The sequence below is a fragment of the Macrobrachium rosenbergii genome, chromosome 7 (genome assembly GCF_040412425.1).
Source record: "Macrobrachium rosenbergii isolate ZJJX-2024 chromosome 7, ASM4041242v1, whole genome shotgun sequence".
Lineage (NCBI taxonomy): Eukaryota > Metazoa > Arthropoda > Malacostraca > Decapoda > Palaemonidae > Macrobrachium > Macrobrachium rosenbergii.
In genome coordinates, this window is record NC_089747.1 from 45465246 (window position 1) to 45477975 (window position 12730).

General features: G+C 37.7%; 2 protein-coding genes across 2 annotated transcripts; both read right to left on the minus strand.

The window, feature by feature from the left end:
- Positions 1 to 10198: 10198 nt before the first annotated feature.
- LOC136840416 (protein FAM200C-like) lies at positions 10199 to 10642 on the minus strand. Its single transcript, XM_067107096.1, has one exon. It carries the CDS (start codon positions 10640 to 10642, stop codon positions 10199 to 10201), a length of 444 nt encoding a protein of 147 aa, XP_066963197.1.
- Positions 10643 to 10782: 140 nt separating this feature from the next.
- LOC136840417 (zinc finger BED domain-containing protein 5-like) lies at positions 10783 to 11638 on the minus strand. The gene is made up of 2 exons (XM_067107097.1): positions 11438 to 11638; positions 10783 to 11127 (listed from the first exon to the last, which is right to left on the minus strand). Exons 1-2 carry the CDS (start codon positions 11636 to 11638, stop codon positions 10783 to 10785), a joined length of 546 nt encoding a protein of 181 aa, XP_066963198.1.
- Positions 11639 to 12730: the final 1092 nt, after the last annotated feature.

The following is a 12730-nucleotide window of genomic DNA, read 5'->3' on the forward strand; positions in this document are numbered from 1 at the left end:
AAGTCTAATCCTTCAATAGCCTTAAGAGCTGTTAATCAGCTCAGTGGTCTGACGTAAAACTAAGGTAACTTTTTCAAATCCACAACAGAAGCTGGCCTTGATCTCTGTGATGCCTGAAGAAAGAGGTTCGGTAAAATCATCGGTGACAATTTCATCTCCAAGGAGGAGGAAATCGTCTCTGCTGTTTTATTATCGTTTCACAAAGGTTTCCTCTCCCTGGTCTATGATGAAAGGAAACGTGGACAATTATTGTCTTGGCGGCTTCATTAAATTTTTTGAAGAGAAGATGACAGTGGTAAAAGGGTGGCATGTACGAGTATATCAGTGGAATCCTTCTTATTTGACGTTTATTACCTACTGTGTTTCGGATTTAATCAGTAAAAAATGAAGAAGTATTTAGCTGATAAGTGAATATTTGATAAAAATAAAATTATTGTTTATTACATCAGACAATTTACTTTTCAGTCAACAGCTAACAGCTTACAGTACCAACATATAATGAACATGTGAGGAACAATTCTCATCTCAGTAGAATTAGTTAGGAAATCAATTTTTTTCATTTTCTATTCAGGATGCCAGATACAAAGCCAAGTATCTCAAAGAAAGCATTCAGTATTCTGACTATTTAATGAATGGTTCCACGCGAATGTGAGATAAATTATTACCTGTTCCAGTTCTTTCAATTTCTAATCTTGAATCATGGCGTTGTGATAGTAAGCATTTTCATAAAGTCATCTGTGAACCCCCACCCACCCATCTCTCTCTCTCTCTCTCTCTCTCTCTCAGATATCATACTGTCTTAGGCAGAAAATATTACAAAAATGAAAAATTCTTGTAATAAACAACTTATCAATTAGGCATAGCAATAGAAAGAAGTCATCAGTTATTTCAGTATATATATATATATATATATATATATATATATATATATATATATATATATATATATATATATATATATATATATATATATATATATATATATATAGAATGAGAGAGAGAGAGAGAGAGAGAGAGAGAGAGAGAGAGAGATGCACATATATAATAAAAGACACATTTATGCATATTTGATGGTATATATATATATATATATATATAAATATATATATATATATATATATATATATATATATATATATATATATATATATATATTTACATACATAGAGAGAGAGAGAGAGAGATGTGGGTCCAAAAAAAAGTTGTATTTAACGACTATGCAGCAGTTCCTGATAAAAAGACCAGCCCACTTCCTATTAAGGTTTAGAATTTTTCATTTCCATCTAAAAATTTTATTTCGATTTTACCTCATAACAAAAGTCAGAAATATTTGATTTCTGTAACCTGATCATTCAGGGGAACGAGAACGGAAAACACTTTCAGCTCAGTGGTCTGGTAAAACTAAGGTATACTTAACTTTATTGCCAGTTTGACTTTGCTTGGCTATGAAGAAAAAAAATATATATTTTCGATTTAGTACTAATCTACCTTTTTGTCATTAAAACAGCTTGCAACAATAATTAGAGTTTTAGAAGAATAAAAAAATAGTTTATCAGTCCTCGTGTGAAGAGTTAAAAAAATAATTTATGATAGGAAAACTATTTTTATTTTAAGAATAATTTAAAGTTACATTTTATTAACTGGAGTTATACGTCGGTTACTCGGGGTTGTTGAGCCAACAGTGGTGACACATTCGGCCGTTTTATGTCAGGTGATGGTCAGACAGTCAATATTCCCAAGACTTGGTTTCTGCCATAGCATATAAAACATGCAGTCCCCAGATTAAGAATTCAAATCCCATACTCTGAGTACTCATTCCAGCTTCCTTTCCTCTATGAAATGAGGATGGTTCTGCCCATAGACTTAGTAACTAAATAAACTCTACAAATTTATCATACCTCATTTCGGTACACATATGACTTACTATCTGGAAAAGAATACTAGGGAGTAAGACATTACTGGCACCAAAGGGGTGGGAAGGGGTGACTAGGAGAAATAATTGAAAACACAGATATTAGTGTCTAATATAGTTTTCAAGGTCGCTGAGATGAATGGTGACTTGCCCGATGCCCTTTAAGTCCAAGTTCAGCCATGGAAGGTGGCGTGATCAGGGTTGAAAAATAAAATGTCAGACTATCTTAACAGGAGAGAGAGAGAGAGAGAGAGAGAGAGAGAGAGAGAGAGAGAGAGAGAGAGAGTTCATTGGGTTTCATTCAGGGTTTTCCTAGCTGTGTCAGGTTGGTCAGCTAATATATATTTATATATGTGCATGTATGTATGTATATGTATATATATATATATATATATATATATATATATATATATATATATATATATATATATATATATATATATATATATATATGACCAACCTGACACTGCTAGGGGAAAATATTACACACAGGTGGAAAAGAGAGAGAGAGAGAGAGAGAGAGAGAGAGAGAGAGAGAGAGAGAGCCATGCAAAGAAGCTTTGATGAATAAGAAACTATTTTACAGATAACTGAATGCATAGAAAAAGGCTAATTAACATGGAGATTAGAATGAAAAATGCAAATAAAAAGATGTTCTCTGAAGTGACTGCGTGGGTAGTTGGAGTGAGCATTTGGGAAAAATAGAAGAGGGATGGTGTGGAATGACGCAAGAGCGGAAAGTGTTAGGGGACGTTCGAGAATGTTTGTGAAAGGGACAGGGTTAAAAATCAAAAGACGATGTGGAGTTGACTGAACTCCAAGTTAAGGTTTTTTTTTTTTTGTTCAGCACAAAAGTAAAGTAAATTGCCTTTCTTTTGATATATAATTCATTACTATTTGTGTTAGGTGTAATACGACAAAGGGCAGTGAAACAAAGGCAAAATGTACAAACGAGTTGTAGGTTATCGGTAAGTGACACCTGTTGGTTACTATTTTTCCAAAAATCACCAAAAATAGGTAGATTGAAATGTCTAATTTTAGTTTGCTGAAAAGAAATCTATTGTGCCGGCTTTGTCTGTCCGTCCTCACTTTTTTATGTCCGCCCTCAGATCTTAAAAACTACTGAGACTAGAGGGCTGCAAATTGCTATTTTGATCATCCACCTTCCAATCATCAAACATACCAAATTGCAGTCCTCTTTCCTCAGGAGTTTTTAGTTTATTTAACGTTAAAGCTAGTCATAATCGGGCTTCTGGCAACGATTTAGAATATGCCATCACCGGGCCGTGGTTAAAGCTTCATGGGCCGCGGCTTATACAGCATTATACTGAGACCACCGATATATAGATCTATTTTCGGTGGCCTTGATTATAGCAAAATCCTTGGCCCTTTGCAGGTAAGCCCCGCCCACTGTACGCCAGGGATTGGCTAGCCCTCGAAAGGGGAATGACCTCACACTAGTTAACATTCCAAATGATTGCCAGCACGGATTTGACTCCGTTCGGTCATGTTGAGCTCCGTCCGTGAACGACGGCACCACAGATTTGAGTTCTTGGAATTGTGAAGTATACAGTAGTTTGATATCTCCGATAAAAGATTTACTAAGTTATATGATATTACTACGAAGATCTTGGATCATTCTGTCCGTGCATGTTTTTTTCTTTTTTTTATCATGTGCAACCAGAATATACGAGCATCTGGTTTTTTTTTCTTTTTTTAAATTGGTGGTGGCCCACTTAGGCGATCCTGCATGTCAATGTTAATATCTTTGTGAGATTAGGCTTACATATCAAACTCTTACATTTTGAAGCAAGGACAGGGCATAGACCTACACATCAATTTCTTATGGCAAATAGTTTTCCACTCGTATCTGTTGGAACTAGACTAGCTTCTAATGAATATAGTAGCTCCGACCCCACGATATATAATGTATAAGCATACGGTGAAATGTACACGTATAAGCATGTGCATTTACACATACATGTGAACTTACGTCGATGGCCATAGTAAATGTAACGCCACTTATAACAGAGAATAAAAGTAAAATTCGTGATCATGTAGCCAGTGGCACGCATAGACCAATCATAGGGCTTCTTAGCATCACACACAACCATCGAACTGCTCACAATGAATTATATTAAAAATATATTTACAAAAGGGATAACAAACTACATTACTGCGATGAGTAAATATAAGGTTGCTGTAGCATTTCTGTGAAACTGAAGGCTATGGTAGGAAGGCATTATAAGATACTTAACGAAATAAGAAAAAACTAAATGATAGCTGAAAAAGTTACGCATGAGATGATCCCAATCCGTGTGCGAGTAGCCCACGAATCACTTGATTTTGGGGGCATTCTTGTGGATTACCTGTTGGGCAAAAGGATACATAATAGTCAGTAAGTTCTCTCTCTCTCTCTCTCTCTCTCTCTCTCTCTCTCTCTCTCTCTCTCTCTCTCTCTCTCTCTCTCTCAACTTTTGTTTGTTATTCTCCCCTGTTCTCACCCACAGGATAAAGGCTCACCCACAGCATAAAGCGAGTAGTAAAATATCATAGAAATATCTACAAATTTCATTGACATCAAGTTTTCATAATTGCCGCAGTGAGTAATTATTACACTAGGTATAGCTTGCACCACAAATGACCCACGGCGAAAATATTTCTTTGGACCAAAAACCTACATCTAGCCTATTTTATTTTCTTTTCAGTTTCAGTTCACTCTTCAGAACTCTTTCCTAACCGGGGAAAGAGGAAGGTTGGTGATTATCTCACCCACCCCGCCCCCCAACACCCCCTCCCGGCCGCCACGCCTCCCCTGATCCTCTGGTAGCAATAACATTCCAACGTCGATTCCTTGACCGTGTCTCTGTAGATATTGCACGAGAGGCATTGTTCAAAATATGGGTCTGGAAACAATACTTCAGAGAAAAACTGCTGCAAATTATCTCTGGGAGTTTTTATCCATTTTTCCCTGAAAGCCAAGGGGCACAGGAAAACAAGATTAGTTTGTGGCGTATGTCCCAACTGACGCGTGTACGTCGTGACAACTGTGACTTACGAAATGCTCATAATTTTCATTAAGATTTTTTTAGGCTTCTGGAAGAATTTCTTCAACATTTCAGTCCTCTGAAGGTTGGAACATTTTCGAACCAGCAGCTGGAATGGATATCACAGCATACATCCCTTCAGCTAAGTGAAAAGTCTAGGCATTTAAGAGGACGTTTCTGTATGTCAATAATTACTGAGATAGATGCATCGTTTGGTCACCCACATTCAACTCACCAACTCGGACCAAAATATCTAATAACATCGATTTGACTCGACGAATTTGGGTCTTATTTATGCCCACATACTGTCCTTGTTTACAGATATATAAAATGTACAGACCAATACGCTTCATAAATATTAATATTTTAGACACAAACAACCGAAAGAGCTTATGAGATCTTGAGAGTAAGCTTTTAACATTAACGTGGTGGCTCCTGACAACACACGAGACAGCAGATAACTTTCATATTCATGCTTTAGTTGATGAATGAAATGTTAAGCTATTTTTTATCCAATATCTGTTCCACTCCGTCTGAGCAACAATTTCCCGCTCGTAATTCCTCCCAGACTTTACAAATTTTACTCTGCTCCCTAAAGCTCATTGTTTTCCTTTAACTTTACATGACCGAACCATTTTAAAGTACATTAATCCATCTTGACATCTACTCAAGACTTTATAAGATCATATACTCATTAATGCCGCTTGCACTTCGTTTATTCCATATAATATTCCTCATGAAATAAAGCAGACGCTTTTATGTATATGTATATGTATATGTTTATATATATATATATATATATATATATATATATATATATATATATATATATATATATATATATATATATATATATATATATACATATACAAAATAGCAGTGTTGAGAGTAGCTAAGAAAAGAACGTCTGTCAGGTCTTGGGTAACATGACAGAAAGAATGATGCAATCTTTCCAAAACCTGTAATCGTACTTTCTTTCCACCTGACCAACCATCACATACAGTAGTCATCTAACCCATCATTGCCAGTTTCTTAGCCTTTCAATTCTTCTGACGCCACAATTTCTATGAAGACAGCTAATCCAAACGACTTCGCCCCTTTACTTTCATTTACTTTTAAATCATAAAGGAGTGTTCTTCAATAGCATCTTCATGCATTCATATAATTTACACAATTAATAAATTCAAATATGATTAAATTGATTCATTCGTATATTCATCCTGCAAAATTGACATTTTCAACTTTTTTACTTTTTATAAGTAAAAGTACTTTTGTAGATATAAGTACGAATAGTATATATCAATGATTACCAGTGTATTAGAATATAGGATTAGACCCAGGTTAATTGAAGCCTGTGGTGGTCATATTACCTGTAATTAAATTCATGGCGACCTAATTACGTATAATGAGATTAGCGGTGGTCTAATTATGAGATAGAGTAGTAAAGAGGGTTTTATCCTCTGTTTTTACTTAATAAGATCACGCTGAGATAATTATTATTTTGCCCTTCAACCAGAAGTTGTTTTTGTTAATAAATGAACATTAGTTGATATATATATATATATATATATATATATATATATATATATATATATATATATATATATATATATATATACATATATGTATATATGTATAAATATCAATGAACTATCCCATATCCGTACTAGACTGAACTCGTGGTGGAACGGGAGTCACCCAGTTGCGTTTAATTTGTGAGTTTTGCGTAAGGAGGCAAATTCATTCTCTTTTTACCTGAAGGATTTGTCTCCTTTGGAACAACGGTATTGTTGTCGTGAGGACGTCCTCATGGACTGTCCATCCGGCAATAAAAGAAGAGGCCATGCGCAAATTCTCTTTCTCTTTGTGAACATGGCAGCAAAGGTGTTTTCTCTTGTCCTCGTTCTTTCTGTTTTCTTCTGTTTGCAGGAACAAAAATGGAAAAATATGGTCGTTTGATTGCCAGCGGTTGCAGAATATATATATATATATATATATATATATATGTATATATATATATATATATATATATATATATATATACATACATACATACATACATACATACATACAAATATATATATATATATATATATATATATATATATATATATATATATATATATATATATATATATATATATATATATATATATATATATATACATACATACATATAAAGATAAAATCCATTACACGAAGGAAAGGGAAACACTGGCGTACTGCAAGGCCTTTCGACTCTTTCGTCCTTTTACTGTTTATTTCCTTCAAGTGCTGTTTGGTTCATTGTGCATAAAATTATGCTATCCTACCCAGAGTGCCGGTGTGGCCTCAGAATTCTAGCTTATATCTGTATATTAAGCAATGTGAGTAGGCTTGCCACTAGTTGAGTGTTAGTAAAGTATTTATCACAAAATAGCCCATATTACATATTGTCACATCCTACTGGTATTATAATGTCACATGACTGACAAACGTTAGGTTGGTGTTTATGGTTAAGCTAGCCTCTAGTGGCAGTTCTCTACACATTGGCTGGCCACAGAACTGTGAAAGAAATAGCCTAGTTAGGCCATAGTTTTGCATAGCCTAGTTAGGCCATAGTTTTGCATGGCCTAGCTAGGCCATTGCTTTGCCTGGCCCTGCTAGGCCATGGCTTTGCATGGCCTAGCTAGGTCATGGTTTTGCTGATTACTGTCCTTCACACAACCAAATATGGCCTAAAGTATTCTACTACTACTATAAAACTAAACAGTGACTACATAAAAACAATACACAAACCTGCATCATGAATTCCTTCTACATGTGGAAAACGCTTCTTGAAGTTCCGTGGCTATCTCGCCATACAAGTACTTTTTAAGGGTTTTCTTGTTGTAGGAAGGATCCCTTGAATTCCACAGGATTGGTTACGATATCACTTTTTCAATAAGGCTCTCCTCAATCTCAAATGTCCATTGCACAGGCATGATTATGTTGTTGATGATGTTCTGCAGCTCGGACACGTGAACGTCGACCGTCGAACGAATGTGAACAAATGCTGGCGATTTCATCCAGCAGTGATGGGTATATGTGATTCAGTTAAACACACACACACACACACACACATATATATATATATATATATATATATATATATATATATATATATATATATATATATATATATATATATATATATATATTGTTTTTGTTTTTTAAGAAAATATCATCATAACGTTTGGCGTAAAAATGTCCAAAATGCTACATTTTCTACTGACGTCTGTCGGTGACATGAAATATACTTTCTTCATCCTCATAAAATCTGATCATTGTATGCACATGTGTATGGTCACTAAAGACTGGCTTATAAAAAACAACCTATCTTTAGAAGTTTATTTTCATAAATCGAGAGGAAATACCTGCAGTGAAGGAAAAAGGCAATTTCGTACCTCCTGCAAAGTGGTTATGTTTTGATTCGGTTGTCTGTACATTTTCATTCTTCTTCTTTTTATGCAATGAAAGTAGGCTATAGCTTTGGGCCGTATATTTTGCGAGAGACAGAAATGTAATCTTTTGCGAAAAGAGGCTCTGTTAAGTGGGAGGGCTGCTAAGCCTTGCCGGAGTTTGGTTCTCTCCAAATGTTACTCTACCAAAGGTTTTTACTATATATAGGAACAATGTTGATTTGTAATTTGACCTCTGTTTTACTTGATAACCAGTTCAATATGATTATTCCAGTATCATGTAATTTAAGAAATTTCGCGGATTTGTTTAAAAAAAAAACTTTGTTTTGAGAAACAAATGCAGTACACTGTTTATTCGGATTGCTCATCATATTTAGACTTGTTAACCGCTAACACATCTGTGCTTTAAGCTTTTCTGGTGAAAAGGTATGTGGAAATGATTAATCCGTCGATGTCATCCGATTTCCAGTGTCCTCCTGACAAGTTAATATTGTTGGTTTGATTATACGATAGCAGATTCCCGCATTATACGATAGCAGATTCCCGCATCTTTCTTTTGTACGGACAGCTACTTTTGAAAACCAGCTCTGCCCAGCTCCAGTTCATGGTATAGCCTTTATCCCTGATATGTAGAAAAATCCCCGAACTCTCCGAAGCATAGCATACCGTACTGATCTTTTGTGCTCTGTAAATCTTTGCGAGAGAGATCTACCCGTCTCCCCCACGTAAATCTCATTACAATTGCTGCTGTACGGAATCTTGTAAACTCCGGCTTCTTTCCCCCCCTTTTTTTATTTAAGTGTACGTTAATGAGCGAGCTCCCGATGGATTTGGGATGCTGGAAAATAACAGGATTATTAGACCTGAGTTGTTCTGTGGCTTTTTGGATGTGTTCGTTGTACGGGAGCTTTATTTTGTTGTTAAAATCTATTTGTCTGTTGTGAGTGGGACCTCTGTAGTATATTTTATTCGCTTTGTTAATAGCCTTCTCGATACTGTGTGGTGTATAGAGTAGTTGAGTTAGGTGCTGGCGGATTGTGTTGAATTCTTTATCTAGGCAGCCATTTGAACATATTCTAAGCCCCCTGAGGAATAAGTTGCACCCTACCATGATCTTTACGGAGACACCGTGGTAGCTCAAGAAATGAATATAGGACAGGGGTTCTTAACCTTTTTTCTCCAATTCCCCACTTTTCAGTGAGCCAACTCTCCATTTCCCACCAAAGCATCGGTCATTGACAAATTCGAGTTTAACCCATGCAGTGTTTAACTTTAATACGTAAATATACGCTTTGCTTTTTGTGCCATTTATGGCCTTTAATTTTTTTTGCATATATTAGATTTTTTACAAACAGTTATCACATGGAAATAAAATACACATGAAAAGATTCGTTATGTTTTTTTCTCAATTTATTTGGCCCATAAAAAACATACAAAAAATGCAACACTAGACGCATACAGGTTAATGAGACTTTTGCATTTGTTTCGCCTTGACGAGTGTCTCAATGTTCGGTTCCACTTTTGAAATGGCGCAGCGCAAATCAGATTCAAGGTCAATCAGGCGGTTTCGCGATTTGGTTTTGATCTCAACCATGCTCGAAAACGCCGACTCGCACAGGTACGTGGAGGGAAATGCAACCAGTAGTGTGAGCGCCGCCACAGCAACGCGAGGATACGAACCATGCATAGTGGCCCAGAATGCGTTCAGGCTTTTCTCCGCAAAAAAGCCTTTTGCTGCGGAGTCATGCACCAGGTCAAGAAACTGATCTTCGATGTCTTCTGCTTCCTTCGGGAAGTTGTCAACTCGAAAGCTGAAGGGATCCCTCGTGAACTCCATCATTGGGTTGTTGCTTTTGAAGTCCGGAAAATAGTGCTGAAACTCGTCCAGCAGCCTGTTGAGGTGGATGATGGCTTCGTTCTTGAGAACGTCGCTGACGCCACCAGCAGTCCGTGATTCGCGCCAACGTTGGAAAAGCCGTTGCGCTGCGGCCAGTCTCGAACTTGCCTCGCCACAACTCAAGTTTTGAGACGAAGGCGTTCACTTTGTCTCGATGCCCGATTATATCGGAGTCCGCGCCCTGTAGCTTGCGGTTAAGCTCATTCAGGTGACTGAACATGTCTGCAAGAAGTGCCAGCCTGCACTGGAATGCCTCATCGGAAATAGCAGCTTTCAGATCTCCTTTGTTCCTTTCTTCCAAAAATTGTGTAACTTCGGGGAGCAAATGCACAAGCCGATTTAACATGTCGCCTTTCGATAACCAGCGAACGGCAGTGTGGAACAGCAGTCCTTCGTGAGTCGGATTCCATATCCTGGCACAACCGTCGAAATAGTCGAGTGTTGAGGCGCTCGCTTTGACAAAAATTCACAAGCTTGATTGCCGTCTCAAGCGCTTCTTTGAGCGGTTGTGTCATCGTCCTTGATGGCGCTTCGATGTATGATGCAGTGCAGGGTCACCACCTTGGGATTCTTCTGCTTCAGTAGTTTCGCGAATCCAGACCTCGCACCCAACATAGCAGGAGCCCCATCTGTGCAGGCATGGACGAGCTTGCCCCAGTCCAATCCTTCCTCCTCAAAAAAGGCGTCGACAAGCTGCATGACGTCGGCGGCTTGGGTTGTTGTTTCCAGTGGGCGGCAAAACAGCAAGTCCTCTTCGATGCTTTGGTCGTGGACGTATCGAACGAAGACAATTAGTTGAGACAAATTTGCCACATCCACGGACTCATCCAGCTGAATTGCAAAGACGGAGACGCTTGACCTTTGCCAAGAGCTGCGACTTGATGTTGCACGACATGTCGAAGATGCGGGACTTGACAGTATCGTTGGACAGAGAAACTTGCTTCATCTTCGACACCGCAGATTCGCCAAGCAAAATGCCAGCGCACGACACAAGGCACGGCTTTATGAGCGTCTCTCGATGCTATGGCTTCTTCGCCTTCGCCACCAGCAGAGAAAGAGCATAAGATGTGTGTACTATCGCTTTCGACTCAATTTGAAATTTTCCGCCCTGGTCCATCCTCATGTTCTTCAAGTAATTTGCCTTCAATTCAAAAAACTGCCTCTCCTTGCCAACGAACTCAGGGTGTACATTGGAGAGGTGCTTCTTCAGTTGATGGGGTTTCATCGAATCATTGCTGAGCGTTTTGTGGCAAATGACGCACTGCGGCAGCTGCTCATCACGCCCCTCCAAAAACGTGAAGCCGTAGTCCAGGTACTTGTCGTCGTACTTTCTTTTCGGCATCTCGATCTTTGGGATATGTATCTGTGGGATAAGGAAAAAAATAGGTAATAATAAGGTACCTGAAGAGAAATAAAATGAAAAGAAAGAAGTGACAATCATACAAGAGAGAAACAAAAAAAACGAACAACAGAAGTGGCATTGTGTTGTTCGGTCTCTAAGACACGGCCATCATAGTCATAGTCACAGTGTATTACATGAATTCCGTGGAACGGTTTTTCATTCATGCATCACAGAATAACACACACACACACACACACACACTAAATAAAATAACCATAAGAATATATACACGTATGAGTAATTACTTAATAATGGGAGCTCTGTTACCCACCTGTTACACCACGGAGAGACGCGACAGGAGTGAGTTTGCGGGGAGCCGCTGTTGACATTTCAAACCCAACAGTGTTGTCACTTTTACCCAAACATGACTTACAATACCTCATATATTGGTTGTTTTTGTTATTAAAACAGTCTGTAAATGGTTGTGATTTGTAAAGTAAGTCAACATTAAATTTTGAAGCACTATCGATTATTTGTGGGTGGAAACAAATTCACGAAATGTGACAACAAGACAGTGGTTCTTCTGTCCGACCGGTCATTCCCCACTTGGCAACTCCGCCATTCCCCACCAGTGGGGAATTCCCCACAGGTTAAGAACCACTGATATAGGAAACAGCGAAGGTGGGTTTCCTACTGTATATACTGTGAAAGCATATCTGTTCTGTTCTCTTATGATCAGTACATCTAGGAACGGCAGTTTTTCGTCCTTTTCCCATTCTGCTTTGAATTTTATGATCGGAACTAGCGAATTTAGTCTATTTAATAATTCCCCAGCTATTGTCCCAGAAAGTAAAAATATCATCTACGTATCTAACCAGGTCATATTAAGGGGTTTGATAGACGGCAAAATTTCTGTTTCGAAATATTCCATGTACAAGTTTGCCAGAAGGGGTGATAGAGGACTGCCCATGCTACAGCCAAATTTTTGTTTATAAAAAATTACCATTGAAAGAAGACACGTTGTTAGTTACACAGAGGTTGATTAGTTTTAGAGTTTTACCTATGCCAAGAGGAAATGGTCTTCATATATAT